This window comes from Salvelinus namaycush, chromosome 36 (genome assembly GCF_016432855.1).
Source record: "Salvelinus namaycush isolate Seneca chromosome 36, SaNama_1.0, whole genome shotgun sequence".
In the NCBI taxonomy this organism is placed as follows: Eukaryota; Metazoa; Chordata; class Actinopteri; order Salmoniformes; family Salmonidae; genus Salvelinus; species Salvelinus namaycush.
The window spans coordinates 13,843,829-13,871,003 of NC_052342.1; the positions used below are offsets into that span (position 1 = coordinate 13,843,829).

The 27,175-nt window shown below is 42.9% G+C and overlaps 1 protein-coding gene across 1 annotated transcript; it reads left to right on the forward strand.

The window, feature by feature from the left end:
- Positions 1–206: 206 nt before the first annotated feature.
- On the forward strand, positions 207–26,758 carry LOC120030428 (active breakpoint cluster region-related protein-like). The gene is made up of 21 exons (XM_038975828.1): positions 207–306; positions 519–628; positions 755–859; positions 8,055–8,321; positions 8,555–8,662; positions 8,798–8,852; positions 8,963–9,015; positions 9,141–9,278; positions 9,375–9,496; positions 9,673–9,829; positions 9,989–10,355; positions 21,625–21,720; positions 21,853–21,924; positions 22,089–22,186; positions 22,606–22,716; positions 22,864–23,030; positions 24,589–24,728; positions 25,237–25,371; positions 25,481–25,586; positions 25,880–26,021; positions 26,537–26,758. The coding sequence occupies exons 1-21, from the start codon at positions 255–257 to the stop codon at positions 26,642–26,644; spliced, it is 2,709 nt and encodes a 902-aa protein (XP_038831756.1). The 5' UTR covers positions 207–254; the 3' UTR covers positions 26,645–26,758.
- Positions 26,759–27,175: the final 417 nt, after the last annotated feature.

The window sequence follows — 27,175 nt, forward strand, 5'->3', positions numbered from 1 at the left end:
AGAACCAGAACCCAAGGTAATTTAGTTTTTTAACTAGGCAAATTAGGCTATTGGATGTCGAACAATGCAGATTTTATTTTCAAATGAGTCACTCAGAATGTCCTGATGTACCATTTGCCCCCCCCGTCTTCATCACGGAAACAGGAAGTTTAACGACTGCAGAGCGTGTTCTCATTTTCTCCTCTCTTGAGACAGTCTCACAGTCACTTAGCCCAGACACTCACTGAGAGTGTTGCAGATAGGACATTAGAGCTATGGAGGTCTTCATGGAGGCAGCTGCCTACCTTGAGTCACAGCATATTCCAGGCAAGTACATTTGTGTGTTGTGTGTGTGTGTGTGTGTGTGTGTGTGTGTGCATGCCTCTGTCTGTCTGTCTGTCTGTCTGTCTGTCTGTCTGTCTGTCTGTCTGTCTGTCTGTCTGTCTGTCTGTCTGTCTGTCTGTCTGTCTTTCTGTGTGTGTGTGTGTATGAATGTTATCTTCTATGTAAATTATGTGTGTGTTTGTACTGTATCTTAGTGGAGGCTGTAGGTGAGCCAAGTCCTGATCCACTGCAGGAGGATGTGTTCCCAGAGGAGGATTTGTTCTCCCCCCACCAGACAGACAGCATGGACCTGCCCGACACCCCCGTGAGTCTGTGCACTATGGCGCCTTCGTCTCCTATCTGCCAAACCCAATTCCAAATAGTCTTCTTCTCTTATAAATGCACACACTCACACGCGCACACACTCTTACAGCAGTGTTTTCTCTCTCAGGTCCTGCGTACCCCTGGAGAGATGCTGGATAGGAGGCTCATGGTGCTGAGAACTATCCTGGACAGTGAGAAGCTCTTCCTCAACGAGCTGGAGACACTGCTGATGGTAACACACACACACACAGACACACACTGACATCTCTAAGTCTCTCTCTAACACACACACTGCTCAGGCCTCAGGGGGCTTTGGTGTGTTTACTAGTTTGTAAGTTTGGTGTGTTTGTAGTCTAAGTGTTTGTACGTTTATTTTAAGTGGAAGTGCATGTGGTTATGAATTGTGCCACAGTTTACATTTTGGCACTCTTTTTTATGTTGTCTAGTTTTAGTAATTTTGACTAAAATATAATTAAGTCTTCATCACATTTTGGTCATTTGAGTAATGATTTAGTCTACTTATTGTCAAAATTACGAAAACATTGGACCATTTTAGTAAACTAAATGCCCTTTAATTTTAGTCAAATTTTAGTCACTTCACATTTGTATTGCCTCATTAACCTATCACAGTAGACTGGTGGCACCTTAATTGGGGAGGACGGTCTCATGGTAATGGCTGGAGCAAAATCAGTGGAATGCTATCAAATACATCAAACATATGGCATCCACATTTGTGATGCCATTCCATTAGCTCCGTTCCAGACATTTTATCAGCCGTCCTCCGACCATTTCGAATCCCACCATACCTTCTTCGCTATGCATTCTGGTTTCAGAGCTGGTCATGGGTGCACCTCAGCCACGCTCAAGGTCCTAAACGATATCCTAACCGCCATCGATAAGAAACAATACTGTGCAGCCGTATTTATTGACCTGGCCAAGGCTTTCGACTCTGTCAATCACCACATCCTCATCGGCAGACTTGATAGCGTTGGTTTCTCAAATTATTGCCTCGCCTGGTTCACCAACTACTTCTCTGATAGAGTTCAGTGTGTCAAATCAGAGGGCCTGTTGTCCGGGCCTCTGGCAGTCTCTATGGGGGTGCCACAGGGTTCAATTCTTGGACCGACTCTCTTCTCTGTATACATCAATGATGTCGTTCTTGCTGCTGGTGAGTCTCATATCCACCTCTACGCAGACGACACCATTCTGTATACTTCTGGCCCTTCTTTGGACACTGTGTTAACAACCCTCCAGACGAGCTTCAATGCCATATAACTCTCTTTCCGTGGCCTCCAATTGCTCTTAAATACAAGTAAAACTAAATGCATGCTCTTCAACCGATCGCTGCCTGCACCTGCCCGCCCGTCCAACATCACTACTCTGGACGGTTCTGACTTAGAATATGTGGACAACTACAAATACCTAGGTGTCTGGTTAGACTGTAAACTCTCCTTCCAGGAGACTCTCCTTCCAAACATCTCCAATCCAAAGTTAAATCTAGAATTTACCTCCTATTTCGCAACAAAGCATCCTTCACTCATGCTGCCAAACATACCCTTGTAAAACTGACCATCCTACCGATCCTCGACTTCGGTGATGTCATTTACAAAATAGCCTCCAATACCCTACTCAATAAATTGGATGCAGTCTATCACAGTGCCATCCGTTTTGTCACCAAAGCCCCATATACTACCCACCACTGCGACCTGTACGCTCTCGTTGGCTGGCCCTCACTTCATACTCATCGCCAAACCCACTGGCTCCAGGTCATCTACAAGACCCTGCTAGGTAAAGTCCCCCCTTATCTCAGCTCGCTGGTCACCATAGCAGCACCCACCAGTAGCACGCGCTCCAGCAGGTATATCTCTCTGGTCACCCCCAAAACCAATTCTTCCTTTGGCCGCCTCTCCTTCCAGTTCTCTGCTGCCAATGACTTGAACGAACTACAAAAATCTCTGAAACTGGAAACACTTATCTCCCTCATTAGCTTTAAGCACCAGCTGTCAGAGCAGCTTACCGATCACTGTACCCGTACATAGCCCATCTATAATTTAGCCCAAATAACTACCTCTCCCCTACTGTATTTATTTATTTATTTATTTATTTTGCGCCATTGCACCCCATTATTTCTATCTCTACTTTGCACATTCTTCCACTGCAAATCTACCATTCCAGTGTTTTACTTGCTATATTGTATTTACTTTGCCACTATGGCCTTTTTTTTGCCTTCACCTCCCTTATCTCACCTCATTTGCTCACATTGTATATAGACTTATTTTTCTACTGTATTATTGACTGTATGTTTGTTTTACTCCATGTGTAACTCTGTGTTGTTGTATGTGTCGAACTGCTTTACTTTACCTTGGCCAGGTCGCAATTGTAAATGAGAACTTGTTTTCAACTTGCCTACCTGGTTAAATAAAGGTGAAATAAAAAAAATAAAAAAAATGATCTGCCCAAATTCCTGATTCAGCCTACATACAGTACCAATCAAAAGTTTGGACTTACCTACTCACCTACCCTGGGTTTTTCTTTATTTTTTACTATTTTCTACATTGTAGAATAACTATGAAATGAAACATATGGAATCATGTAGTAACCAAATAAGTGTTAAATAAATCTAAATATACAGTGGGGCAAAAAAGTATTTAGTCAGCCACCAATTGTGCAAGTTCTCCCACTTAAAAAGATGAGAGAGGCCTGTAATTTTCATCATAGGTACACTTCAACTATGACAGACAAAATTAGAAAAAAAATCCAGAAAATCACATTGTAGGATTTTTTATGAATTTATTTACAAATTATGGTGTCACCTACAAACAAGCAAGATTTCTGGCTCTCACAGACCTGTAACTTCTTCTTTAAGAGGCTCCTCTGTCCTCCACTCGTTACCTGTATTAATGGCACCTGTTTGAACTTGTTATCAGTATAAAAGACACCTGTCCACAACCTCAAACAGTCACACTCCAAACTCCACTATGGCTAAGACCAAAGAGCTGTCAAAGGACACCAGAAACAAAATTGTAGACCTGCACCAGGCTGGGAAGACTGAATCTGCAATAGGTAAGCAGCTTGGTTTGAAGAAATCAACTGTGGGAGGAATTATTAGGAAATGGAAGACATACAAGACCACTGATAATCTCCCTCGATCTGGGGCTCCACGCAAGATCTCACCACGTGGGGTCAAAATGATCACAAGAACGGTGAGCAAAAATCCCAGAACCACACGGGGGGACCTAGTGAATGACCTGCTGATGATCAGATCAGGATGATCCAGAAGAAGATAGGGAGAATGTCATATGGTCAGATGAAACCAAAATAGAACTTTTTGGTAAAAACTCAACTCGTCGTGTTTGGAGGAGAAAGAATGCTGAGTTGCATCCAAAGAACACCATACCTACTGTGAAGCATGGGGGTGGAAACATCATGCTTTGGGGCTGTTCTTCTGCAAAGGGACCAGGACGACTGATCCGTGTAAAGGACAGAATGAATGGGGCCATGTATCGTGAGATTTTGAGTGAAAACCACCTTCCATCAGCAAGGGCATTGAAGATGAAACGTGGCTGGGTCTTTCAGCATGACAATGATCCCAAACACACCGCCCGGGCAACGAATGAGTGGCTTCGTAAGAAGCATTTCAAGGTCCTGGAGTGGCCTAGCCAGTCTCCAGATCTCAACCCCATAGAAAATCTTTGGATGGAGTTGAAAGTCCGTGTTGCCCAGCAACAGCCCCAAAACATCACTGCTCTAGAGGAGATCTGCATGGAGGAATGGGCCAAAATACCAGCAACAGTGTGTGAAAACCTTGTGAAGACTTGCAGAAAACGTTTGACCTCTGTCATTGCCAACAAAGGGTATATAACAAAGTATTGAGATAAACTTTTGTTATTGACCAAATACTTATTTTCCACCATAATTTGCAAATTAATTCATAAAAAATCCTACAATGTGATTTTCTGGATTTTTTTTCTCATTTTGTCTGTCATAGTTGAAGTGTACCTATGATGAAAATTACAGGCCTCTCTCATCTTTTTAAGTGGGAGAACTTGCACAATTGGTGGCTGACTAAATACTTTTTTGCCCCACTGTATTTGAGATTTGAGATTCTTCAAAGTAGCAACCCTTTGCCTTGATGACAGCTTTGCACACTCTTGGCATTCTCTCAACCAGCTTCACCTGGAATGCTTTTCCAACGGTCTTGAAGGAGTTCCCACATATGCTGGCTGCTTTTCCTTCACTCTGCGGTCCAACTCATCCCAAACCATCTCATTTGGGTTGAGGTCGGGTAATTGTGGAGGCCAGGTCATCTGATGCAGCACTCCATCACTCTCATTCTTGGTCAAATAGCCCTTACACAGCCTGGAGGTGTGTTGGGTCATTTTCCTGTTGAAAAACAAATGATAGTCACACTAAGATGGGATGGCGAATGCTGTGGTAGCCATGCTGGTTAAATGTGCCTTAAATTCTATATTTGGACTCTACATCAGACCAAAGGACAGATTTCCACCGGTCTAATGTCCATTGTTCATGTTTCTTGGCCCAAGCAAGTTTCTTCTCCTTATTGGTGTCCTTTAGTAGTGGTTTCTTTGCTGCAATTCGACCATGAAGGCCTGATTCATGCAGTCTACTCCGATGTTGAGATGTGTCTGTTACTTTAACTCTGTGAAGCATTTATTTCTGCTGCAATTTCTGAGGCTGATAACTCTAATGAACTTATCCTCTGCAGCAGAGGTAACTCTGGGTCTTCCTTTCCTGTGGCGGTCCTCATGAGAGCCAGTTTCATCATAGCTCTTGATGGTTTTTGCGACTGCACTTGAAGAAACTTTAAAAGTTCTTGAAATTTTCCAGATTGACTGACCTTCATGTATAACGTGAACATCTAGCAACCCAAAGGTTGTGAGTTCAAATCTCATTATGGACAACTTTAGCATTTTAGCTAATTAGCAACATTTCAACTACTTACTAATTTTTAGCTACTTTTCAACTCCTTAGCATGTTAGCTAATACTTCCTCTAACCCTAACCCTAACCATAACCATTTTAGCTAACCCTTCACCTAACACTAACATAAACCCTAACCTTAACTATAACTCCTAACCATGACCCCTATCCTAGCTAACGTTAGCGAGATAGCTAACATTAGCCACCTTGCTAGAATTCGTAAGATATCATACATTTTGCAAATTCATAACATATAACATGTTTTGCAATATCGTAACAAATTGTACACTTTTTCAAATTCGTAATATATAATACGAATTGTATTTCATGACATATTATACGAAATGGGTGACTGACATCCACAAATTACATACCATATGAAACGTAACATATCATATTAAATTGAGTGTCTCGGATTTACATACAGAATAATACGAAATGCTCTGAGACCAGGTTGGTATAATCAGAGCAGGAACAGAGCCTGTCTGCTCACTCTCATAGCTTGCTCCCCCACAGCTCACCAGCTGATGTAGGCTGTGTGTGCCGGGTGTGGTGCGTCCTTCCCACGGCTGAACAGAATTGCGCTGTGTGTCTGTGCTGCAAATATTAATTGTGCTTATCACTGAACAGCTCTCAATCTCTCCAAAACTCTTGTCCAGTCCATTTAGTAGTCCGATTTTTATCACAGAAAATGTTTTGTCTCACCTCGTTTTAATCAACTGAAATTAACTGAAAAAAATATAAAAATTTCTGCAGTCTACTGAAAAATAGGTGTTTGACGAATACTTTTGTCACAATTTTTGTTGACGAAATTGACACTGTTGTGCCATACAGTATTATTTAAAATAACAATTACAACACACTTTTTATATCACCTGGTGTCTGGTGGTATACTGCTTCCTCCTGGAGCCACAACACTTCTGTAATTCTTTGTTGAGAGAAGAATGGCTTCCCTCTTTTGTCCAGGGCTCGATTTCATTATGAAAACTATGCTCCCTTCCCTCTCCACCTGTTCACATCCCTTGCAAACCTGAAAGGGATTAGGTGTACTATATATGGGTGTACTATATATGGGGGTACTATATATGGGTGTACTATATATGGGTGTATATGGGTGTACTATATATGGGTGTACTATATATGGGTGTACTATATATGGGTGTACTATATATGGTAGCGTATGTGGAGTAATATGGCAATAGCTACACCGAAGCTTCTGGAAGGATATTTTGCTCCATCTATTGCTTCGTATATAGTCAACAAGGGCTGAGGGAAGTGGGTGAGTTTTTTGTTGCGGAATTAGACCAAAGAGTCCACTATACAAATAGGCAGCATTATGTGTGAGTGTGCCAGAATGTGATGTTGCAATAACAAGTGACCAAGTCATTTTCAATCTCTTAATTTCTCTTCTCCTTCATCTCCATCTATTATAAACGGTATGCTTCTGCTTTTGTGTCAACAAGCAACACAAATAGATGTGAGAAATAACCCCTGTTTGGATTTGTGTTGTAAGGTTGGACATTTTCACACATCTAATTAGTATACACGCGAACTAAGCATTTTTTACGCCCATTCTCGCAGCACACACACACACACACACACACACACACACACACACACACTACATATTCTCTCTCACACACAGCACCCACACTAACACACAAAGCAAAACTAGGCCAACTACAATGTGGGTAATGTGTGTGAGAGAGAATATGTAGTGTGTGCTTTGAGAGTGAGTGTCAAAAATGCTTTTGACAAATGTGTGAAAATGTACAACAGGCTTGATTAAACGTCTCTACTACTCTTCTCACCTCCCTCTTTCTCACCTTGTTTTCTCTCCCCCACACTCCATCTGTCTGTCTGTCTGTCTGTCTGTCTGTCTGTCTGTCTGTCTGTCTGTCTGTCTGTCTGTCTGTCTGTCTGTCTGTCTGTCTGTCTGTCTGTCTGTCTGTCTGTCTGTCTGTCTGTCTGTCTGTCTGTCTGTCTGGGTCTCTCTCTCTCTCACTCTTCCCCACCCTTCCTTCCCCCTCTCTATCTCTCTCTATGTCTCTCTCTCTCTCTCTATGTCTATGTCTCTCTCTCTCTATGTCTATGTCTCTCTCTCTCTATGTCTATGTCTCTCTCTCTCTCTATGTCTATGTCTCTCTCTCTCTCTATGTCTATGTCTATGTCTATGTCTCTCTCTCTCTCTATGTCTATGTCTATGTCTCTCTCTCTCTATGTCTATGTCTCTCTCTCTCTATGTCTATGTCTCTCTCTCTCTATGTCTATGTCTCTCTCTCTCTCTATGTCTATGTCTCTCTCTCTCTCTATGTCTATGTCTCTCTCTCTCTCTATGTCTATGTCTCTCTCTCTCTCTATGTCTATGTCTCTCTCTCTCTATGTCTCTCTCTCTCTATGTCTATGTCTATGTCTCTCTCTCTATGTCTATGTCTATGTCTCTCTCTTCCCCACCCTTCTCCCTACCCCACCTCCTTTCTCCCACAGCCTATGAAGGCTCTAAAGGCCACAGCAGGGACGTCTCAGCCGGTTCTGTCCAGCCAGCAGGTCCAGATTGTGTTCTACCAGGTTCCTGAGCTCAGAGACCTGCACAGAGACTTCTACACTGGCATGAGGGACCGCCTGGGGCACCTGAAGCCACAAGCACACCCAGAGACAGACCAGGGGCCCGGGCCAGGGTCGGAGCAGGGGGAGGCGAAAGAGCAAGGCCAAAGCGGCTACCAGCTAATGGTTGGAGACCTCTTCCTAAAGATTGTGAGTTACTGCTCCTGCTCTGTCTGTCTGTCTGTCTGTCTGTCTGTCTGTCTGTCTGTCTGTCTGTCTGTCTGTCTGTCTGTCTGTCTGTCTGTCTGTCTGTCTGTCTGTCTGTCTGTCTGTCTGTCTGTCTGTCTGTCTGTCTGTCTGTGTCCGTCCGTCGGTCCGTCCATCCATCCATCCAGTCATTGTCCCACTGTCTTAGCTAAGATAAGTTACATTCTCACATACAGTTGAGCCAGCTAGGTGTGTATCGTGGATTCATTGATAACTATGAGAGTGCTGTTGAGATCGTGAGGAGGTGTACTCAGACTGACCAGCGCTTCAGGATACTGGCCGAGGTAAGACAGATTGATTTGTGTATTTCAACATCTCTCTATTTTCTATCTTGAATAACACATGCATTATTAGTGACCTCCTAGTCGAAGTATTGCGACATTGCAACCTCCTCACACACTCTCTCCTTCTGTTTCCAGAGTATGATGTCTCATAATGGATCAGACGGATCTAAAACGAAATACACCTTTGAGGGTAAGATGAAGGTTTCACCTCTTTTTAAAAAGTCACTGTATGTCACTCCAACCTCCACAGATGAATCACGTGTGTGTTTATGTGTTGGATGTCTGTCTATATCCCTCCAGCTCTCCTGTACAAGCCTCTGGAGAGAATCACCAAGACAACCCTAGTGCTGCATGTAAGAGTGCAACCCCATTCATCCTGCCTTGCATTCATCCATTGAATTCTCCACCTACCCACCTATCCACTGACTCCCAAGTAACCATGCACTCCTGTCGCCCCCCCCGCCCCCCCCCTGTATAGGACCTGTTGAAACACACTCCCCAGCAGCATAGTGACCACCCCGTGCTGCACGAGGTTCTGAGACTGTCCCGGAGCTTCCTGTCTGGGGTCAACGAGGGATCACAGTGCAAACGAGAGGTCACCCTCAGCAGAGGCATGGTGAGAGGGACATATGCACACACACACACGGACACACACACACACACGGACACACACACACCATATCATAACCATTGCTATATGTGTGTGTTGCAGCGGCGCCAGCTGATTCGTGACGGCTTCGTGGTGGATGTGTGTGAGGGGGGGCGTAACCTTCGCCATCTCTTCCTGTACACTGACCTGCTGCTGTGCACCAAACTCAAGGGCGGTGCCCAAGGGTGAGTGACAGGTCCAGAATGGTAGTTCAGTAATTTAAGTTGATGAAGAGTCACCACCTAGATTGTGTTTGCAACTGAGCATGCATGTATCTGTTCATTTGTGTGTGTGTGTGTGTGTGTGTGTGTGTGTGTGTGTGTGTGTGTGTGTGTGTGTGTGTGTGTGTCCTCTCTCCCAGTAAGCAGGCCCAGTACAGGTTCTGTTGGTACCTGCCTCTGGCTGGACTGAAACTCCACTGGGGACCAGAGCTGGAGCGCACTACAGACACACACCACCGCATACACGCCACGAGAGCCAAGATGTACCTGCTTAGACACGAGCTGCGACAGACAATGGTGAGTGTTCGCGTGTGTGTGTGTGCGTGTGCGTGTGTGTGCGTGTGCGTGTGTGTGTGTGTGTGCATGCGACGAGTGAGTGTATTATTCAATAGAACCAACCCTCTTTAAAGTAACCAGATATGAAAAATAAACTTTGCGTGTGTATGTGTCCTACAGAAGCCTGTCCCACAGAAGTGCTTGGCAGCTCGTACTATAGAGCGAAGCAGATGGAAGAAGATGGAGCAGCTTGAACTGATGATTCTGACACACTCTCCTCTCCTCCCGCTGGAACTACACAGCCCCAGCGGAAAGGCACACACACACACACACACACACACACATCCACACACACACACACACACACACACACACACACACACACACACACACACAGACACAGACACAGACACAGACACAGACACAGACACAGACACAGACTCTCACAAGCATGTGGGTGTTCTTTTTCAGAGCCACACTTTGGTGATGTCATCTTTGTATGAACTAGAGGAGTGGAGAGAGGCCATCCACAAACTCACCGGAGATAGTGAGTGAAAGGGGGGGGGTGTATATACGTGTGAGAGAAAGAGAATGAGTGAGTGAGTGTGCCATTCATAGGGTTAATGGGCAAGACGAAAGATTTAAGTGCCTTTGAACGGGGTATGGTAGTAGGTGCCAGGCACACTGGTTTGTGTCAAGAACTGCAACGCTGCAGAGTTTTTCACACTCAACAGTTTCCCATGTGTATCAAGAAAGGTCCACTACCCAAAGGACATCCAGCCAACTTGACACAACTGTGGGAAGCATTGGAGTCAACATGGGCCAGCATCCTTGTGGAACTCTTTCGACACCTGGTAGAGTGGTAGAGTCCATGCCCAGACCAATTGAGGCTATTCTGAGGACGAAAGAGGGGGGTGCAACTAGGGCTGTGGAGGTCATGAGAATTTGTCAGCTGGTGATTGTCAAGCAAATAACTGACGGTCTCACGGTAATTGACCATTAATTAACATAAACACATTTAACATCTGGCTTCCATGCATAGCCAACAAGCCACTGATGCAGACCTTTAGAACATTTACATTTTAAAAAGTCAATTTATACATTTAATATAGCCTACAACATCATAATAGGTCCATTATCTATTTTAGACAGGTCTAAAGAAAAATGATATGAGGAAAATGTAGTCTATTTCAGAAGAACAGAATAGTATACTCTGAGTTGTCCTTATGTTAGGCCCTGATATGGCTATGCCAAAGGCTGTGGGCTACACGAGTTCATTTAGCAGACAAGTTTTGCTTAAAGTTCCGTAGCATTATTTTATAGTATGAAGAATACAATTGAACATAGCTGAATAAAATAGAAAGGATATCTTCTCCAAACCATTTCCAAGGAAGTGGGCACATTCGGCTATTAATGTGATGAGCAGTTAACAGAGAAACAGGTCCTCCAATAATTCAGAGTTATTTATGCAACTTTAGTTGAGAGACAAACGTTGCGCTATATGTTTAGATTTTTAATACCTTCTAAGGCTGCATGATGCGACTCTAATGATGATTTGAAAAAAAGTTGCATGAACGGCATGAGCTCTGATTTGTTTGTTGTGCAGGCTGTACACACTTCATCAGTCTCTCATTCACAATTTGCCAAGCACTTGATAATATTCTCACCAGACCTCAAATTTCCCAGCGGCATCCCCTTTGTGTGGTCGTAATGCCCCCTAAAAGATCCATGCCTTTTGCGGCCAAAGTGGTCGTTGTACCCTTGAGCTGAATATAATAATTATAATTATTTTCTTCCATCTGCCGTGCTCTGAAGCACCTCTCAATCACATGGCTCTCTCAGATATCTCAATTCTTATTAGTCAATGCCCGTCACGTGATCGGTTCCTTCTTACAGGCGTCTCAGCCAAGAAGTAGGTTACAATTGAAGACAAACACATGAGGCAAACTGTGCGCCTCCGTCTTATGGAATTCCGAGGTGGATATTGAAGATTTTAGAAGAACTGTTCACATTTAGCCTACTTTTTGTCAGCTAACAAGATGAGTAGGCCTAACGAAGAGCAAAGCAGAAGTTGACTTATTCTATTGGTCAACTTGTCCTTCTGTACAATAAATCAATATTCAAAACATACACTGGGACTGTTGTGGGATGTGATAGATCCCAAATTAATACAACCATTCGCATAAAAAAACTTTTACAAGAAATGAGTCTGATGCAACAGATCAGAACGTTTAGCTTAAAATGTTGATAAACTATTAGGCTATTTCTTCTAATCAAATCAAATGTATTTATATAGCCCTTCTTACATCAGCTGATATATCAAAGTGCTGTACAGAAACCCAGCCTAAAACCCCAATCAGCAAGCAATGCAGGTGTAGAAGCACGGTGGCTAGGAAAAACTCCCTAGAAAGGCCAAAACCTAGGAAGAAATCTAGAGAGGAACCAGGCTATGAGGGGTGGCCAGTCCTCTTCTGGCTGTGCTGGGTGGAGATTATAACAGAACATGGTCAAGATGTTCAAATGTTCGTAAATGACCAGCATGGTCAAATAATAGTAATCACAGTTAACAGGTCAGGGTTCCATAGCCGCAGGCAGAACAGTTGAAACTGGAGCAGCAGCATGGCCAGGTGGACTGGGGACAACAAGGAGTCATCATGCCAGGTAGTCCTGAGGCATTGTCCTAGGGCTCAGGTCATCCGAGAGAGAGAAAGAAAGAAAGAAAGAGAGAGTTAGAGAGAGCATACTTAAATTCACACAGGACATCGGATAAGACAGGAGAAATACTCCAGATATAACAGACTGACCCTAGCCCCCCGACACATAAACTACTGCAGCATAAATACTGGATGCTGAGACAGGAGGGGTCAGGAGACACTGTGGCCCCATCCGATGATACCCCCGGACAGGGCCAAACAGGCAAGATATAACCCCACCCACTTTGCCAAAGCACAGCCCCCACACCACCAGAGGGATATCTTCAACCACCAACTTACCATCCTGAGACAAGTCCGAGTATAGCCCACAAAGATCTCCGCCACGGCACAACCCAAGGGGGGGCGCCAACCCAGACAGGAAGACCACGTCAGTGACTCAACCCACTCAAGTGACGCACCCCTCCTAGGGACGGCATGGAAGAGCACCAGTAAGCCAGTGACTCAGCCCCTATAATAGGGTTAGAGGCAGAGAATCCCAGTGGAGAGAGGGGAACCGGCCAGGCAGAGACAGCAAGGGCGGTTCGTTGCTCCAGTGCCTTTCCGTTCACCTTCACACTCCTGGGCCAGACTACACTCAATCATAGGACCTACTGAAGAGATGAGTCTTCAATAAAGACATAAAGGTTGAGACCGAGTCTCCGTCTCTCACATAGGTAGGCAGACCATTCCATAAAAATGGAGCTCTATAGGAGAAAGCCCTGCCTCCAGCTGTTTGCTTAGAAATTCTAGGGACAATTAGGAGGCCTGCGTCTTGTGACCGTAGCATACGTGTAGGTATGTACGGCAGGACCAAATCGGAAAGATAGGTAGGAGCAAGCCCATTTAATGCTTTGTAGGTTAGCAGTAAAACCTTGAAATCAGCCCTTGCTTTAACAGGAAGCCAGTGTAGGGAGGCTAGCACTGGAGTAATATGATCAAATTTCTTGGTTCTAGTCAGGATTCTAGCAGCCGTATTTAGCACTAACTGAAGTTTTTTAGTGGTTTATCCGGGTAGCCGGGAGATAGAGCATTGCAGTAGTCTAACCTAGAAGTAACAAAAGCATGGATACATTTCTGCATCATTTTTGGACAGAAAATTTCGGATTTTTGCAATGTTATGTTATGTTCGTCAAAAGAGAGATCAGGGTCTAGAGTAACTCTGAGGTCCTTCACAGTTTTATTTGAGACGATTGTACAACCATCAAGATTAATTGTCAGATTCAACAGAAGATCTCTTTGTTTCTTGGGACCTAGAACAAGCATCTCTGTTTTGTCCGGGTTTAAAAGTAAAAAGTTTGCAGCCATCCACTTCCTTATGTCTGAAACACAGATGTCATTTCGAATGATATCCCCAAGAGGTAAAATATATAGTGAAAACAATAGTGGTCCTAAAACGGAACCTTGAGGAACACCGAAATTTACAGTTGATTTGTCAGAGGACAAACCATTCACAGAGACAAACTGATATCTTTCCGACAGATAAGATCTAAACCAGGCCAGAACTTGTCTGTGTAGACCAATTTGGGTTTCCAATCTCTCCAAAAGAATGTGCTGATCGATGGTATCAAAAGCAGCACTAAGGTCTAGGAGCAAGTGGGACAGATGCAGAGCCTCGGTCTGATGCCATTAAAAGGTAATTTACCACCTTCACAAGTGCAGTCTAATTGCTATGATGGGGTCTAAAACCAGACTGAAGCATTTCGTATACATTGTTTGTCTTCAGGAAGGCAGTGAGTTGCTGCGCAACAGCTTTTTAATTTTTTTGGAGAGGAATGGGAGATTCGATATCAGCCGATAGTTTTTTATAGTTTCTGGGTCAAGGTTTGGCTTTTTCAAGAGAGGCTTTATTACTGCCACTTTTAGGGAGTTTGGTACACATCCGGTGGATAGAGAGCTGTTTATTATGTTCAACATAGGAGGGCCAAGCACAAGAAGCAGCTCTTTCAGTAGTTTAGTTGGAATAGGGTCCAGTATGCAGCTTGAAGGTTTAGAGGCCATGATTATTTTCATCATTGTATCAAGAGATATAATACTCAAACACTTGAGTGTCTCCCTTGATCCTAGGTCCTGACAGAGTTGTGCAGACTCAGGACAACTGAGCTTTGGAGGAATACACCGATTTAAAGAGGAGTCCGTAATTTGCTTTCTAATGATCATGATATTTTCCTCAAAGACGTTTATGAATTTATTACTGCTGAAGTGAAAGCCATCCTCTCTTGGGGAATGCTGCTTTTTAGTTAGCTTTGCGATAGTATCAAAAATACATTTTGGATTGTTCTTATTTTCCTCAATAAAGTTGAAAAATAGGATGATCGAGCAGGAGTGAGGGCTCTTCGATACTGCACGGTACTGTCTTTCCAAGCTAGTCAGAAGACTTCCAGTTTGGTGTGGTGCCATTTCCGTTCCAATTTTCTGGAAGCTTGCTTCAGAGCTCTGGTATTTTCTGTATACCAGGGAGCTAGTTTCTTATGACAAATGTTTTTAGTTTTTAGGGGTGCAACTGCATCTAGGGTTAAATTGATTTCCTCAGTTAGGTGGTTAACTGATTTTTGTCCTCTGACGTCCTTGGGTAGGCAGAGGGAGTCTGGAAGGGCATCAAGGAATCTTTGGGTTGTCTGAGAATTTATAGCAAGACTTTTGATGCTCCTTGGTTGGGGTCTGAGCAGATTATTTGTTGCGATTGCAAACGTAATAAAATGGTGGTCCGATAGTCCAGGATTATGAGGAAAAACATTAAGATCCACAACATTTATTCCGTGGGACAAAACTAGGTCCAGAGTATGACAGTGGCAATGAGTAGGCCCGGAAACATGTTGGACAAAACCCGATGATGTCAATGATGGCTCCGAAAGCCTTTTGGAGTGGGTCTGTGGACTTCTCCATGTGAATTTTAAAGTCACCAAAAATGTGAATATTATCTGCTATGACTACAAGGTCCGATAGGAATTCAGGGAAGTCAGTGAGGAACGCTGTATATGGCCCAGGAGGCCTGTAAACAGTAGCTATAAAAAGTGATTGAGTAGGCTGCATAGATTTCATGACTAGAAGCTCAAAAGACGAAAACTTCGTTTTTTTTGTAAATTGAACTTTGCTATCGTACATTTTAGCAACACCTCCGCCTTTGCGGGATGCGCGGGGGATATGGTCACTAGTGTAACCAGGAGGTGAGGCCTCATTTAACACAGTAAATTCATCAGGCCTAAGCCATGTTTCAGTCAGGCCAATCACATCAAGATTATGATCAGTGATTAGTTCATTGACTATAACTGCCTTGGAAGTGAGGGATCTAACATTAAGTAGCCCTATTTTGAGATGTGAGGTATCACGATCTCTTTCAATAGTGGCAGGAATGGAGGAGGTCTTTATTCTAGTGAGATTGCTAAGGCGAACACCGCCATGTTTAGTTTTGCCCAACCTAGGCCGAGGCACAGATACGGTCTCAATGGGGATAGCTGAGCTGACTACACTGACTGTGCTAGTGACAGACTCCACTAAGCTGGCAGGCTGGCTAACAGCCTGCTGCCTGGCCTGCACCCTATTTCATTGTGGAGCTAGAGGAGTTAGAGCCCTGTCTATGTTCGTAGATAAGATGAGAGTACCCCTCCAGCTGGGATGGAGTCCGTCACTCAACAGGCCAGGCTTGGTCCTGTTTGTGGGTGAGTCTCAGAAAGAGGGCCAATTATCTACAAATTCTATCTTTTGGGAGGGGCAGAAAACAGTTTTCAACCAGCGATTGAGTTGTGAGACTCTGCTGTAGAGCTCATCACTCCCCCTAACTGGGAGGGGGCCAGAGACAATTACTCGATGCCGACACATCTTTCTAGCTGATTTACACGCTGAAGCTATGTTGCACTTGGTGACCTCTAACGGTTTCATCCTAACATCTTTGGTGCCGACGTGGTTAACAATATCGCTATACTCTCTACACTCGCCAGTTTTAGCTTTAGCCAGCCCCATCTTCTGATTAGCCTTAACGTCGGTAGCCCTGCCCCCTGGTAAACAGTGTATGATCGCTGGGTGATTCGTTTTAAGTCTAATACTGCGGGTAATGGAGTCGCCAATGACTAGGATTCGGTGTCTCAGACCCCGTAACGGGAGGAGTAGAGACCACAGAAGGCTCGGTCTCTGACTCCGACTCACTGCTTAATGGGGAGAACCGGTTGAAAGTTTCTGTCGGCTGAATGAGCGACACCGGTTGAGCATTCCTACAGCATTTCCCTCCAGAAGCCATGAGAAAGTTGTCCGGCTGCGGGGACCGTGCGAGGAGATTTATACTACTATCTGTACTTACTAGTGGCACAGATGCTGTTTCATCCTTTCCTATACTGAAATTACCCTTGCCTAATGATTGCGTCTGAAGCTGGGCTTGCAGCACAGCTATCCTCGCCGTAAGGCGATCGTTCTCCTGTATATTATGAGTACAGCGACTGCAATTAGAAGGCATCATGTTAATGTCACGACTTAGCTTCGGCTGTTGGAGGTCCTGATGAACCATGTCCGGATAAAGCGTCCGGAGTGAAAAAGTTGAATGAAAAAAAGTTGAGTGAGGGAAAAACTAAAAATATAAACGGTAATTAAAAAGTAAAAACCGTAAAGTTGTCAGGTGGGCAAGTAAGGTTAGCAACAAAACGCACAGCAGCACGCAAAGAAGTCTGCAAGTTCATCACATTAGAAGCGCAGCAATGTGCACATGGCAGTAGGCTATAAGCGCGAAGTTCCAAAATACAATCAATAAGCGGAAAATACTCTTCTCAAAAGTGACCGCAAATGCGATTATACATGTAATGCTTTATTACAGAGGTGCATTTTTCGCAAACTCATGCTCCTCCTATGTATGCCAGTTACAACCGGCTCTACACAGGTTGTAAATCGGATTAACTTCTACTTCCTCCCAATCCCGGGTCCAGGAGCACCCCCACCAGTAAAAAAGCTGACTAGCATAGCCTAGCATAGCGTCACAAGTAAATAGTAGCATCTAAATATCATTAAATCACAAGTCCAAGACACCAGATGAAAGATACACATCTTGTGAATCCAGCCATCATTTCTGATTTTTAAAATGATTTACAGGGAAGACACAATATGTAAATCTATTAGCTAACCACGATAGCAAAAGACACAACTTTTTTTGTCCACCATTTTTTTCCTGCATAGGTAGCTATCACAATTTCGACCAAATAAAGATATAAATAGCCACTAACCAAGAAACAACTTCCTCAGATGACAGTCTGATAACATATTTATTGTATAGCATATGTTTTGTTAGAAAAATGTGCATATTTCAGGTATAAATCATAGTTTACCATTGCAGCCACCATCACAACTCTCACCAAAGCAACTAGAATAACTACAGAGACCATCGTGTATTACCTAATTACTCATCATAAAACATTTCTTAAAAATACACAGCGTACAGCAAATGAAAGACACAGATCTTGTGAATCCAGCCAATATTTCAGATTTTCTAAGTGTTTTACAGCGAAAACACAATATAGCATTATATTAGCTTACTACAATAGCCAGAGACACAACACCATTTACCAGCAGCAAAGGTTAGCGATCGTAACAAACAGGCAAAAGATATATAATTTTTGACTAACCTTGATATTCTTCATCAGATGACAGTCCTGTAACATCATATTACACAATGCATATAGGGTTTGTTCGAAAATGTGCATATTTAGCGGCACAAATCGTGGTTATACAATGTGATTAGTGGCCAAAACTTCAATCAATCTGTCCGGCGCCATCTTGGAGAGGCACCTATTCTAATCAATAAGTAATCATAAACTTGACTAAAAAAATACAGGGTGGACAGCAAATGAAAGATACATTAGTTCTTAATGCAACCGCTGTGTTAGATTTTTAAAATTAACGTTACTGCGCAATACAGCGTGCGCTAAAGCGAGACCGCACCGAAATTCATGGCGGAATTATTATTTGACATTTGTCAACATAAATACGAATTAACAGCATAAAGACTGCTTACTATTAGCTGAGCTTCCATCAGAATCTTGGGCAAGGTGTCCTTTCTCCAGAACAATCGTCTTTTGGTTGAAAGATGTCCTCTTCTCCTGTAGAAATAGCAGCTAACGATAGCCACCCACTGGAGAGGTGTCCAACTCGTGAAAGCGCGTTACAAAGAAATTCCAGAAAATCGCAATAAACTGATATAAACTGCTATAAGTCGGTTTAAATTAACTACCTTATGATGTCTTTAACACCTATAACGAATAAAAACATGACCGGAGATATCGAACTGCTAAAACGAAAGCTTTTGCAGGACGCCATTGTGATGTCCCTCTTGCGCCAGGCGCCCCGTTGAAAAGAACGGTACTTCCGTTCCATGAGCCTTTATAGTGTCCCAGATTGTGCAATCCACTCCATTCAAATTCTCACCGCTTACTGACATCTAGAGGAAGGCGTATGCAGTGCATGTAGCCCCGTAGCTTACATGGGGACTTATAAACTAACCTCAGAACAGGGACCTCGATTTCAGAAATCTCACTTCCTGACAGGAAATGTGCTGCAGAATGAGTTCTGTTTCACTCAGATAAATAATTCAAACGGTTTTAGAAACTAGAGAGTGTTTTCTATCCAATAGTAATAATAATATGCATATTGTACGAGCAAGAATTGAGTACGAGGCAGTTTAATTTGGGAACTTAATTATTACAAAGTCCCAACAGCACCCCCTATTGAGAAAAAGTTTTAATGTGCTTCATTTTAAGAAGTTATTTGGCCACTTTAGTTGTGATATAAACCTTATCAAAACATATAGGCCTATGGGCTAGGCTACATGAAGTGTGTGACTCTGATTTGAAAAAAAGGCATGCTCTGTTTCTTGCCTTACTTCACACGCTGGGCATCATTCACAAGTGATAATACATCATTCAGAAGTGATAGATAATATTGCCATCCATCAGACTATTCTTAATTTAATGTTGTCTTTACATATACTAAATAATATATGTGTGAAATCAGTTTTTATATAGCATGGACCATTATCATGCAACTGTCTTGGAACATGGGCATAGGAAAAAAATAATGTAATCTATGCACTTAAATAGCGACGCTTTTCCCCAAGGTTCATTTTCATGCCAGCCAGGTGGGCTATACTCCCGTTGTAAAGCGAAGCAATGTGCTTAATATTAGGAAAGTTGATAAATAAATAAATATAGTAGGCCTAGCCTATAGAAAGCTGATAGGTTCCTCCTCTTTTTAATAGAGGCCATCACTCTGTTTTCTCGCGCAGTTGCATATTCTATTGAAATGTTGCGCAACATGAGCTCATGGGCTCTCATGAAGTGTATGATTTGATTTTCAAAAACATTTGCATTGATGTCAGAGTGATTAGAGGGACAATAGAGTGCTGAGTACCAGGCAGTTAGCACGTGTGGTAGACTACTAATCAGCAGCATCAGAGCTTGGAGAAGCCTAGTTACCATGACTAAACTGTCACGTGGAATTTGACTGCGGTTATGACTCGTGACCGCTGGTTTGGTGGTCATTTTATTATTATTATATATTTTTTTTCACCTTTATTTAACTAGGTAGGCTAGTTGAGAACAAGTTCTCATTTACAACTGCGACCTGGCCAAGATAAAGCAAAGCAGTGCGACACAAACAACAACACAGAGTTAATAATAATACGGTCACCATAACAGCCCTATGTGCAACTCAATATTAGGAAGGTGTTCTTAATGTTTTGTACACTCAGTGTATATTAATTAGATAAGGATTCACCCCCCTGAGAGAATACACGTCAGCAACACTTTTGGCAGCGATTACTGCTGTGAGTCTTCAAGCCATTTTCAAGTCTTGCCATAGATTTTCAAGCCGATTTAAGTCAAAACTGCAACTCCAGTGTATGTTTGGCCTTGTATTTTAGGTTATCATCCTGAAAGATGAATTCATCTCCCAGTGTCTATTGGAAAGAAGACTGGACCAAGTTTTCCTCTAGGAATTTGCCTATACTAAGCTGTATTCCGTTTTTTCTATCCTAAAAAACTCTATAGTCCTTGCTGATGACAAGCATACCCATAACATGATGCAGCCACCACCATGCTTGAAAATATGAAGTGTGGTACTCAGTGATGTGTTGTGTTGGATTTGCCCCAAAGATAATGCTTTGTATTCAGGACAAAAAGTTAATTTCTTTGCCACATTTTTTGTAGTATTACTTAAGTGCCTTTGGGATGCATGTTTTGGCATATTTGTATTCTGTATTTGTATTATTTTCACTCTGTCATTTAGGTTAGTATTCTGGAGTAACTACAGCGTTGTTGATCCATCCTCCATTTTCTCATATCACAACCATTAAACTCTGTAACTGGCCTCATGGTGAAATCCCTGAGCAGTTTCCTTCCTCACTGGCAACTGAGTTAGGAAGGACGCCTGTATCTTTGTGGGGACTCGGTGTAGATACACCATCCAAAGCCTAATTAATAACTTCACCATGCTCAAAGGGATATTCAGCATCTGCTTTAGATTTTTTTTACACTATTATTGAACACAGAATGAGTCCTTGCAACTTATTACGTGATTTATTAAGCACATTTTGACTCCTGAACTTAATTTAGCTTTCCATAACAAATGGGTTGAATACTTATTGACTCAAGACATTTCAGCTTTACATTTTTTATTAATTTTTTTAATGTTTTTAAAACAAAATTCCACTTTGATATGATGGGGTATTGTGTGTAAATGTAATCCATTTTAAATTCAGGCTGTAACACAAAAACATTTGGAATCATTTCTGAAGGCACTATACTGTATGCCTTCCTCGGCTCTCACCAAAAAAATCAAAACCACTGCTCAGACCACTGCACCACCGCACTTCACAATGCTCTAGCAAGTTGCGAGAATACTTGAAGATACTTGATGGTGATCAGTGTCGTTTTTTATTATTTTGTTTTAAGCCTTCCAAAAACCATAACCCTAACCTTAACCACTCAGAATGAATGCCTAAACTGTTAACCTTTGAGTCCCTTCTGTTTTAACCTGGTAACCATGTGGAATTCATCCACAATACATTGAATTTTGAAGGGAAACTATGAGATGTTGTTGTGCTGAACAGTATGTCCTTCAAGTGGTGTATGATGTGGCTGTGTTATCTCTCAGACATAGAAATGGTTCCTCCAGACCTGCTCACCCTAACCAGCTCCTGTGTCAAACTGAGAATGACCCAACAGCCTCCCCTTCACAGCATACTGCCTGGTGAGACCTCCTTTCACACACAGTTTCCTCTCACTCACTTCTGTTTACTTTATCTCGCTTTATCATACTTTATTTTACTTTCTTACACTTTTTCTAATCCTCACTCCCCCCACACCTCTCTCTCTCTTTCAGGTGAGGAACAGTCTCTATGTGGGACTCTTAGTGTAGCCGTTCACTCTGCCTGTGGACTACAACAGCCAGCCAGTGAGTGTCTGCACAGTATCTTCAGTATCTATACCGCAGTGTCTATATCTTAACCAGATGCAGTACATACAGAATACTCTACCCTCAGACTCCACTGTAACACAAACCATTGAGCTCTTTAAACAGACGCACACTGTTTTCATTCTCACTTCTCTCCCTCCTAGGTGTGTATGTGTGTGTGGAGGTGGATGGCTTTGAGTTCTATGAGAGCCAGGCCCAGACCCACTCCTCTGTCAGCAGCCTCAGCCCTCACTGGGATCAGGTAAGATGCCGTATCCAGGCTAGCTCTACCGGCAGCCATTTTGAGTGGGGAAATCATCATACATCATTGTTGTTACAGATGTAGGATCTTAATTTGAGCCAGTTTGACACAGCAGTATCAGGATATGTGAATTATTATGTGGATTATAATTAATGGACATTTTTGATACATTTTTTTGTAAGGGAAAATTAGGTCTGACATTTAAAAATGGAAATGACAAACTTCAGTAGCCTTTTTAAACCTTAAATAAACTACATGTTGTAATTGTCCTGACTTGCATGATGCTGATGCTTTTCAGTGGTATTTCAGTGCGGATGCTTTTTACTAGATTTGGTCTTTTAAAATAACTTTTGAACATAGCCATGCTACCCGTACGTCATCAATACTACTCTTCAACGGTGTCTTGTGTTGGTCCTCAGGAGTTCTCCTTCCAAGTGGATGGGGCTCAGAACCTCAAGGTGCTGTGTGTGTTGCAGCCAGAGGAAGGAGAGAGCTGTGAGGACCGAGTCCTTTGCAAGACCTCTATACAGGTGTGTGTCTGCATCTGTGCATCTGTGTCTAGATGTGTGTGTTCTTCAATGTTCAGAAGGTGTGTGTGCCTGTATCTGTTTAAAAATGTATACTGTGTGCGCGTGCGTGCACCTGTGTGGTCACCTGTTCATCTGAATGTGTTCTAGCTGGACCCAGGCCTCCTACAGAAGCGATGGAGGAGACAGACCCTCTCTCTAGGCCAGGTGGAGGTGACTATGTCTCTAAAGTACTGCCCTCACCCTCTAGACCCGCCCTGTCTGGTCCCTGCCCAGCAACAGTCCATCTTCTGCAAGCCCATTGGAGCTGTGGCACAGTGAGTCCTGTCGATCAATACTAGCACACAAATGAGGTTTAAGGACCTGGGATTTTTGCGCATTTCAGTACTCTAAAGTGACTTCCTCTCCTTTTCCCATCTCTTAACTAAGTTATTTGTAGCCTAATCGTAAATTACACTGTGGGATCTCTCTTGTTTGGTTAATAGTTTTAGGAAATTAAAAGAAACCACTCTGACAGACCAGAACACGGGGTGTTTCTCAAAATGCATCCTACCGTGCTCCGAGCACACACATTGGACCACGGGAGGGTCGTAGTATGAGTCCAGATAAAAGTATGCAAAACAGAGCATGGAGGGCACTTCTCGAATGCGTACTACGTTTGTACATATTTTGAAGCATGCATCGATGCAAGCTTCAACGGAAAGTAGGACCAGAAATATGACGCAACTATGGGAAAAATGAAGCAACATATATTGAAATCAATGGCGGACATTTTTTGAGCTGAAGCGAGAAAAAATACACTCCGACTTCGGAATGTAATGTTACCTATTCACATCTCATATGTTGCCTGACTACAATATTTAATATTGATACGTAAATACATGCTGTGTTAATTTTGGCACGTTTACCTTTCTACAATACCCACTGTAGGGTGCATAGATCGCAAGCCCATATTAAGTCAATAGGGCTAACTACATCTACCTTGCATAACATTAGTTTTACGTCATTTTTGCCTTTTAAACTATCTTATTAGCTATGTAAATGTTTACGATTCACATATAGCTAGTTGCTAACGTTAGTTATGAAGTAAAACGTTTCCTTTGTATATATCTTGTTTCCTCTCTATTGCCATTATCCTGGCTGAAATAAGCTTCAGTGAATGGGTAAATTGATAGCGCTAACTAGCTAGAAAATGTTTTGCTTACTCCCAGCGAACAAATGTAAATCTATCTTGCATAACATTAATTCTAGGTTATTTTTGCCTGTTTAACTACAATGGCTAGCTAGATTTTTACGATTTGCATATAGCTAGCTGATAATTATGAAGTAAAACATTTGCTTTGTGTATATCTTGTTTCGTCTCTATTGGCATTGTCCTGGCTGGAATGAAGTTCAGTGAATGGGGAGGTGCAGTGTGAGGTCATACAGTAGGGTTTTATGCGTTCTCCACACTCTCGTCCTCACAAGAACGTACTCAAGAGAACGTCCTAGGAGAATGCACTCAGAGCATGAGAGTGTGGAGCACGGTAGTACGCATATTGAGAAATACCCAGGATTAGGCAATATAGGATCAGCAGATCTGTGGCAAGACTAGAAATACTTGTGAAAGGGAACCACGTACCATATACAGTCTGATCCTGGGGGGAGGGGGAAATGCAGTTTTGATCTCTTTACATAAATTTAAAGTAGTCATTGCCCTCTGTGTGCTGTGAGTGTTTCATGTCTCGAGGATAAATGAAAGTCATTTGAAAACACCATGTGAACATTCAAGACATTTTTTTCTCGGTTGCCAACGACATATAATGTGTGTATATACTACTGTATGTACATACACAAACCGGAGTGTGTGTCTTGTGTGTGTGTGTCCTCTACCAGACAAGAGGGTGTCCTGGTGCCACATGTGGTGCGTTGCTGTGTGGAGGAGGTGGAGCGGAGAGGACTGGAGGAAGTGGGCATCTATAGGCTATCAGCAGCAACCAGTGACATCACCAACCTCAAGACTGCTTTCAACACCAGTGAGTGTTGAAATGATGAGACCTTCAAGACAGCGTGTACTAAACCAGAGCATGCAGTAATTTCCATAGGGACCGGATGCGCTAAACAGTTTGCAGTGGTCTGAAGTGCAGTTATCAGAGTTGAATCATTATGAAATGCATGCTGATCTTGCTCTCTCTCTTACTTTCTCTCCCTTTCATCCTCTTTCTATATCATTTCTCCCTCCCCCTCTCTCTCTCTCTTTCTTTCTCTGTCTATATATATATATATATATATATATATCCACCTCTCTCTATTTCACTATTTCTCTCTCTCTCTCTCTCTCTCCCTCTCTCTTTCTCTGTCTATATCATATCTCTCTCTCTCTCTTTCTCTGTCTATATCATTTCTCTCTCTCTCTCGCTCTCTCTCTCTCTCTCTCTCTCTCTCTCTCTCTCTCTCTCTCTCTCTCTCTCTCTCTCTCTTTCTCTGTCTATATCATATATCTCTCTCTCTCTCTCTCTCTCTCTCTCTCTCTCTCTCTCTCAGGTCTGCGTGAGGCAGTGTCCAGGTTGAGGTGTGTAGATGTGAATGCTGTCTCAGGTATACTGAAGCTCTACTTCAGAGAACTCCCTGAACCTCTCATACCAACAGAACTGTTCCAGAGCTTCACCAAGGCGTTGGGTAGGTCACATACACACACAAACGCATGTACGCACGCACACATACACACACATGCAGACACACACACTCCCTCTTCTCCGTCCATGTCTGTGTTGTGTCTCTCTGTTAGACATTCCAGATCTGAGCTCCAGGAGTGTGACCATGTTGTCTCTGCTCCAGTCCTGTCCCTCCGTCAACCAAAACACCTTTCTGTTCCTCCTCCACCACCTCAAACGGTCTCTCAACACCTCTAATACACTACTTATATGTTACCAATAACATGCTACTATATTAACTTATTTCTATTACTATTTACATTGAGTCATTTAGCAGACACTTTTATAACAAAGTACTTCTCACCCATATACATTTTGTGTTTTTATTTAACCTTTATTTAACTAGGCATATATATATATAAGGCTCATTTCCCATTGCTTCCCATTATATTTTTCATGTGTATTTTTTCCAATGACGTCATTCTCTCATGCGTGTTTTTGCTAATGACATCATACTCTCCTTTGTTCTCCAGAGTGTCAGACAGACAGAATGTGAACAAGATGCCTCTGATGAACCTGGCCACTGTGTTTGGTCCCAGTCTACTGCGCCCCCCTGTGGCTATTCTGGGACAGTGCAGCCCGACAGTGGACATCTCTCAGGAGGTGGAAGTGCAGGTTGGTCATGGTTACTTCATCAGGCTTATGCTATTATTATAGTCGATTGCTTTTACAGTAGCATACAGGAAAGATACAGGCCTTCACATGTTGGTGCAGGACATTTAAATCGTATCGTGTATTTAAGGTTTGAAAAGGGTTCTGAAGTTTGTAATTTCAGACTTGATTTTCTCTTATGAAAAATGTATCAACCGCTACAAAAATGTACACCATTTGTACTTTAAAAAGTCACTGATGTCAAATTAGTGATTACTTCAAGGTAGTAAGGAAGGAGGCTTTTTCCAAGTATTTGACGGACCATGAGTAGTTGTTTTAAACATGTTTCTCTGGTGTAGTAGTGTGGTAATGTGTGTATCAGTCTTTCTCTCGCTCTCTCTCTCTCTCGCTCTCTCTCTCTCTGTGTGTGTGTGTGTGTGTGTGTGTGTGTGTGTGTGTGTGTGTGTGTGTGTGTGTGTGTGTGTGTGTGTGTGTGTGTGTGTGTGTGTGTGTGTGTGTGTGTGTGTGTGTGTGTACAGGTCCAGGTTGTGTATTTCTATCTGCAGTGTGACAACCTGCCTGAAGCCCAGACATGCATATCACATGACACAGAGACCACTGAGGAAGATGAGACCACCAACATATGAACCTTAAACTCCTGGAAACATCACTGTTGGCCAACAGAGACTCAGGAAAAAGAGAGAGAGGGGACATGTAATCTACAGACATTGTAAAGATGAATAAATATATTTATTTGTAAAGCTTTGGGCTGATCAACTTGTCCTTTACTTTCGATGAGGTACTAAGTCCTAGGAGGTAGAGAAACGAACAGCGGGTGCACATGGGAGGGTGTAAGGAGACAGTAGATTTGGGGCGGGGGGCATTGGTGTGTGTGTGTCACACAGCGCAGATGTTGTAAAAAGGTTGGGGGTCACCTCCCTGGCTTGAAATCCCATCAGTTACGGTTCAAACCCAACTAGACGGAGTTCACACACACACACACACACACACTCATACACACACCACCACCACAACCGCAACCACCCCAGCTGGGGGTCTCCTTTCAGACACCAGTGCCGCACCACCTGGGCAGGGTAGGCTAATGTTACCTCTCCCCCCTCCCGCTGCCTTTTGATCCCTAATCCCACCTACCCCGGCCTACCGATCCCTTCTCACTC

Bases quoted from the DNA above. Each gene is read 5' to 3' on its own strand.
- LOC120030428 (XM_038975828.1), top strand. From the start codon at position 255: ATGGAGGTCTTCATGGAGGCAGCTGCCTACCTTGAGTCACAGCATATT. The intron at 21,925-22,088 runs GTGAGTGTCTGC...TCTCCCTCCTAG, and splicing joins TGGACTACAACAGCCAGCCA to GTGTGTATGTGTGTGTGGAG. The intron at 23,031-24,588 runs GTGAGTCCTGTC...GTCCTCTACCAG, and splicing joins CCCATTGGAGCTGTGGCACA to ACAAGAGGGTGTCCTGGTGC.